Below are 6,602 nucleotides of genomic sequence, written 5' to 3' on the forward strand. Positions count from 1 at the left end.
TTATACACACGCTGTTCCATCTCCGAGAGATTCTTGAACATCTAAATTAATCTTATATCTAATATCTTAATATCTTTTCAAGTCGTAGTCTTGAAAAAGGTACGGTGATGTGCAGCATAATGTTGTTAAAATAAGTCTTTCGGGTAGTTATTGTGAAAAATATACTTAATAACGTAAAGCATATTTGAGTGAATATGAAATAACATACGGAGATAGAACAGGTAAAATAGTACATGTATATGTATATACACGAGTAGTATCTTTATGTGTGCGTGTTGTTTGTGTACGTATGTGTGTACGTATGTTTGTATGTATGTATGTATATGTACGAAACATACTGCATTGACCCCTTATGAGTGCAATATAAATTACAGGTATTCATAACCAGCCAAATCATTCCATTGTCAAGTTATCGCACTTATAGTTTAATCCGCTCTATAAAACTGGCAGCTTGTTCGTGAAGTATTATATTCCATAGACTTGCCTTAGCATTACAATACTAGCATTCTTTTGAAAAAAAAAAAAATTGTTAGAGAATGAAGGAATATGAAAGGTAAATCAAAAACAAGCAATTGCTTTGTTTGTAAAAAATGAGAACTACTTGTACGGCGAGCTACTATATTCATTTAATCGTGGCATTTATTTGATGTTATTGAAAATGATCTATTTTTGCGTCTAAGTCAAATACCTCTTTTTCTATTTTATACTTTAACTTAATAGTATGAAAATACGATTTTATTATTATTTAGAGTAGCCAGAAATTGGCGCGAATATTTTGATGTCAATACCACAATATTTCCAAATAATATAGCTGTATCATTGAAAATAAACACTCATATTAACAATGTATTAAACTTTTACAAAACCAGTACACATCCCTCATAAATCAATTAATTATAAAAATAGAAACGGATCTAAACGATGCACACAACCAAATCATTAGTTTTGCTTTATCTTTCTCGTTCGATTATTTGTTTCCGAGAACAATATACTACGATGCAAAAATAATAGTAATGAATTGGAATGAATCAATATGTATATATATATGTATACATACATATGTATATACATATGTACATATATATATGAACCTGGAAAAATGTGAAAATTTTTACCAGACAATAAAAACAATCAATAATTCACTAAATAATAATGAAATGTAAATATTAGTAACATTTCATAGTACTTTCTTACTTCCGCTATTTTTGTAAATTGAAATATTTCACAAAATTTAAAACATTATAATTCGTACCGCTATAAACGCTATATAAAAGTATGAATACACTAATTGCACTAAACACGATACGATAAATACAAGGATCCATGTCTTTTATTTATAAGTCTAGGAGCGCTGTTTTAAATAGATAAGTTTGTTTAGAGATGTAAAAATATATGTACGTCTTCCTGTAAAAGATCTATGAACCCTCGTCAATGGTTTGTTTCACTTACTCGAACCAAATGTAAAACGTACATTTCTTTTTTAAAACTAGTTAAAACAACTCACAAAACTGCTTGTAAAGCCATGTACTCTTTTTTTATAAGACGTGCGTAAAAACTGCGTGTTCCTTGCGTCGTTATATTCGTTTAAACAAATTTTATCTCATTTCCGCTATAATTTGGTTGTGTGCTTTGTTTTATTACACATAATTTAATGAAAATGCAAAATTAGTCTCGCCATGTTACCAACCATTTTCTCTATCGTTAATATCAACATGTCTTATTCATCGTATACGTATACCGACGAAGAATGATGAGAGGTTTTTTCAGATTGCACGATGAATTACAAAACTTTTTGATAGAATCCAAAAGAACAATGAGTTATCCTTATTAAGATAGAAAAAACTTGGGAAATTTGTTTAACGTAACTAACTAGATTTGTAACTGCTACATTCTCCTGTTAAGAAGACAGGAAGCACGATTGCGCAAACGCATTTGTTTAATGTTTACAGTTTCGTACGCACGTACAACGTATGCATTCTCAACAAGAAATAAGATCGATACATCAATTGAAACATAGTAACCTTCAACGCAGAAATCAATAATAGACAAAACGAAATCGTACCTCACATTCAATAACACAATTAGCGATTTGACTGCTACTTACTGAAACATCTAAACATACAGGACCAAACACCTCACTGTTTGCGCGCAGGCTTTTTCGCCATCGAAGTAATTATGCTTTAGATTAATTCAGTACCTTATGTTACCTATTTAATGTTGTGTTTGTGTATCAAATCATTATCATAACAGTTACTTGTTGGGCACACATCGAATTAAAGTCTCAGCTGTAAGCGCGCTTCACGTCGCTGTTCGTCGCACTTCTGACATTCATTAGCCATCCTCTTTTGGTGGTGTGAACCAGCCTTCAAATAAAAAAAGATGAGTATTTATAGCTGTTTATATAATAACATGAAATTACATTAGTTTACTCAAGACGTACCGTTCTTTTCATGTATTTGGACAAGGCTCTTGAACGACTGCTGTGCCCGCGCTAAACTGTATTGTCCTTGGCCACCACATACTTTTCCTGCTCCACCTGATCCTTGAAATTGTATACGTGCTTTACCCTTTACCAATGTTGCAGAAATTTGCATTATCACTGCCTCTACTGTGTAAGCCGAGCTCCAGCCTTGTTTTGTCAGAAGCTCCATACAAATAGCTCCTCCTACAAGGACATACCCTCCAGAAATGATGGGATGCACGACTCTTACAAATGGTGGTTCAAATGGATAGCTTTCCTTTTATAATAATAGTAATGATATATTAATTGATTGAAAACCCTATAAAGATTATGATTTTCATAAACAAAGAAAAGCTTACTTTAAATAGCATGTTAAGAAGAATACTGTCTTTGCCTTCCTTTTCTTTCAAAAGAATGAGATCGCTATGAAGAGGCGAATCAGGATCTACGCACATCAGCCTGATATTCCATTCGTATAAACTGTCATTCACTAATTCTATGCTATACATTCCTTAAAATAATAGATAAATGATCTATTAGTATAAGAAATAATTATTTTACATAATTTTGTTAAAGGATACTAAACCTTTCTTAAAACTGTCACTTCGGTATATGTCACGCAATTCTTTCATGAGCCTATCTGTAGCTTGTACACTTCCACATACAGAGCCTTTAAGGTAATCCTGTCTTTGATTCTGTCTGAGCCTTTCTAGCGTTGCTAGATGCTCTAAATCCATTTCTTCACCCTTTAACAAAGATAGGATAATTATTATTATAACAGAAAGAAACTATGGTAGAGCATAAAGTCAATACCATAATATATCAGAAATACATCAAAACTATGCAAATTTATAAAGTTAGTGACTAGTTTATATGAATTGACTCACAGTCTCAATATGTATTAGTATATAGACAAGTTAAAAATATTTTATACCCAATAAAACTTCTTAAATCTGTAACATTCTGGTATGAGAAAAACTGTATTTTTGAATACAAAATTAAATTGTTTTTTGCTTTATGACTTTTTTATATAGAAAATGATTAGTACGTTGACTGAATTTGTCTACTATAGATAATAGCTATTTTAACTATATAATATCAATATCTGAACAACTTTTTTATCATATCGAATAATGTTTTTCACTGATACATGTTCATAGAGTCTTAATAAATGTATTCTTTACTTTATATTAAGTCTGCCACTTAAAATGCCCAAAAAGCATAGATGCAAGAAAATGTGAGCCTCTGTATCTATGTAAAATATTACACTTTTTAACTAAACCTTTTTGTAAACCTCTTACTATTTGCATTCAGAGTGGTATTGTGCCAAATTTTAATACCTTCAATAGTTACAGAGAGATATGTCTCTTGTTACATCTATGCTCTGACACATTTTCAATCGATGACCATGTACTAACAAACTTTGTATTCTTAAAGAACAAGAAGCAATGATAACAGGGTTAAAAAGAGTAAAAAAATTAAAATATGCATATTAGTAAATAATAATAACATGAAATATAGAAGATGTGTAAATTAATTTACTATAGAGTAAATATGATACTTTGTTTGCTTTCGTATCTATATAACATATAAATTTTTTGGACATCACTTTTATGAATCTAAAGAGAGTCCTTTCACAGAAGGGTCTTATAAGAAAAATTGATATCTTGTATATTAACAAAGATAAATGCAATTTTACATCCACACTTTACGATAAATTAAATCACCTATATCCTATATATATACAATTATTAGAAACCTAATTCAATGTAATTGCTGCCTTATTTACCTTACTCTTCGCATTAGCCTCTCCTTCATCCATATCTAAATGAAGATCCTCTTCGCTTTCGCTTTCCTCATCCTCGTCTATATCTTCTGTATCTTCAGCATCCATTCTTTGTGTCACAGCTTCATTTGCACCTAGCCTCAAAGGATCCAAGGCTGTTCTGAGACGTTCAACATCTGGGGGCTCTGGTAATGAGTGTAGCCGGCATAGCTCTTTTAATAATATGCCAACTTGATTAATAACATGGTTGTCACGGCCAGATGTATTACTCAGGATCTGCACTGCATTTGTGACACTAGTCTCTTCAGATTCAGCAAACCATACTGGTGGTGTAGAGGGATACGTTTCCTATAAATTATTTTGAAATGAAGCATAAAAAACAAATATACCTACACACCATAATTTCATTTCTTTTGGTATGTTTATAAAACAATTAAAAAATACAATTAACATGAAAAAGAAAATGAAATCAGTTAATTTGTAATTTTTAGTAAAATATAAACTAATATTAACCACTAATCTTGCTAAAGATACAATAAAAACAATGTTAAATTCCTATTATTTATTATTCACGACTAATTCGTAATTATATATTAAATAATATAGTATAATATAGTAACTCCGAAAAACTGTATATGCGGGACAAAGAGAATAAAACTCGGGTATAGGATCGATTAGATAAAATAATTTGCTTCAAAAAAAGATATTGTATATTATTGCCGACCATAGGATAATTAAAATTTGCTATTATAAAGGGAAAGGAATGTAATGTATGTATACATATACATACAAAAATTTATGTGTACATGTTTCGTCAGATTTAAGTAAACAGATGGAAAATATATTAAAGAGGGCCTTACCCTATACTCTTCTCATGCATTGACCTCTAGTCGCAACACTAATTCATCTGCAAATCTTCACTTACATAAAAGTATTGAACGATATGATTAATAGACGTTTTAATAAGACACCATTCCCCTGTTTAATAATAAAAGTCTGAAGACTTAAATGATTAAAGCGTGGGATCTACTATCTACGCTTCTTGTCAAAAACGCCAAATAACAACATAAATGTTATTGTTTCTTTGTCCATTCGATCAAAAGAAAGGATAGAACGATAACCGCGATTAGGAGAAGCTAAGAAATAATTTTCTATTTAACTAATCGAAGTGATTGTTTAATTGGTAAAGACATTCGTTATACTTACTGTAATATTGGCGTGTATTTCGTATTTCTTCCCATTTTTACCGACGAATCTGCAGCTGAGTTCATCCACACTCGCGGACATTATCTGAAATCTCTCATGACTCTTGGGGAAGACGGACTCCAGCGTTTTAATCTCCTGTTTTAGAGTGTTCAGACAAGCCATTTGGGGACGCAACCGAATATGTGTTACCCCGAATTTTTCGGCGTTGTGCTTTTCCCAAGAAACACAGCAGTCGAGAGAAACACGACAAACCCGATGACTACCCGACAAAATGGCGACGACGACTGAGGGCTTCGGTTAACCTCGTGCAAATCCGTCGGTTTTCGTGATGTTATATAGATGACACCAACGTCGATTCGAGCCACAAGGCGCCAGCTCCAGCTACCCTCTTGCTTTAAACTGAATTTAAATGTAACACTGTACTTGTTATACACCTTTTACACTCACTGTAGCTACTTTTAATTAATCTTTCAAAAACGTTCTCACATTAATCGATACATTTTTAAATAAAAATAGATTAAAGTTTTGTATATTAGTGTTACATGGTGTTTAAAAAATAATTATCGTATACTTTTATAATTTTTCCAGATGTTTAAACTTTAAACTTCCTTTTCTTTATTTTTAAAAAAGAACACATTACGAAACTTAACTCTAATTTATATACGAAATCGTAATTTTTTGGATTGTATTCTCAGGTTAAATGTATGAAAAATGAACTTCATGAAATTTAGGTATTTGCGTCATGAATTTATTTGAAATATCTAATTTTTCTATCACTTAAAAGCTATATGTACAGATGAAATTATGATAAAGTATTATACACATATTACTTTAACAGGTGTTTAACAAATAAATGACCTAGTCTATTACACTTATAATAGTTAAGTCCTACTTTTTCTACTGGTGCCAAAACTGTTTTCTTCTGCAATTAAACAGATACAAAATGGTTCAATCATTGCTACAAAAAATAAATCTTTTTATTCAATAAAAAGCAGCTTAATACTAAAAATATATTTTCACAATTTCACAAAATTTGTTAATAAAAATGAAATTAAAAAAATTGAATAAAAAATATAATAATAATTGTATTTTCTTTTATACCATAAATTAAAATATGCAATTAATCATTTAGATATTACACGTAAAATT

General features: G+C 30.7%; 1 protein-coding gene across 1 annotated transcript; it reads right to left on the minus strand.

The window, feature by feature from the left end:
• Positions 1-598: 598 nt before the first annotated feature.
• LOC136785921 (ubiquitin-conjugating enzyme E2 Q2) lies at positions 599-5,748 on the minus strand. The gene is made up of 6 exons (XM_066747296.1): positions 5,454-5,748; positions 4,251-4,595; positions 3,048-3,207; positions 2,821-2,972; positions 2,441-2,738; positions 599-2,363 (listed from the first exon to the last, which is right to left on the minus strand). Exons 1-6 carry the CDS (start codon positions 5,613-5,615, stop codon positions 2,332-2,334), a joined length of 1,149 nt encoding a protein of 382 aa, XP_066603393.1. The 5' UTR covers positions 5,616-5,748; the 3' UTR covers positions 599-2,331.
• Between the last annotated feature and the right edge of the window lie 854 nt (positions 5,749-6,602).

The sequence above is a fragment of the Prorops nasuta genome, unplaced genomic scaffold (genome assembly GCF_024137725.1).
Source record: "Prorops nasuta isolate Cenicafe-Biocafe unplaced genomic scaffold, Cenicafe_Pnas_1.2 PNAS00003, whole genome shotgun sequence".
In the NCBI taxonomy this organism is placed as follows: Eukaryota; Metazoa; Arthropoda; class Insecta; order Hymenoptera; family Bethylidae; genus Prorops; species Prorops nasuta.

Bases quoted from the DNA above. Each gene is read 5' to 3' on its own strand.
- LOC136785921 (XM_066747296.1), bottom strand. From the start codon at position 5,615: ATGGCTTGTCTGAACACTCTAAAACAGGAGATTAAAACGCTGGAGTCC. The intron at 3,208-4,250 runs GTAAATAAGGCA...TCTTTGTTAAAG, and splicing joins AGGCTAATGCGAAGAGTAAG to GGTGAAGAAATGGATTTAGA. The intron at 2,739-2,820 runs GTAAGCTTTTCT...TTATTATAAAAG, and splicing joins TTCTTAACATGCTATTTAAA to GAAAGCTATCCATTTGAACC.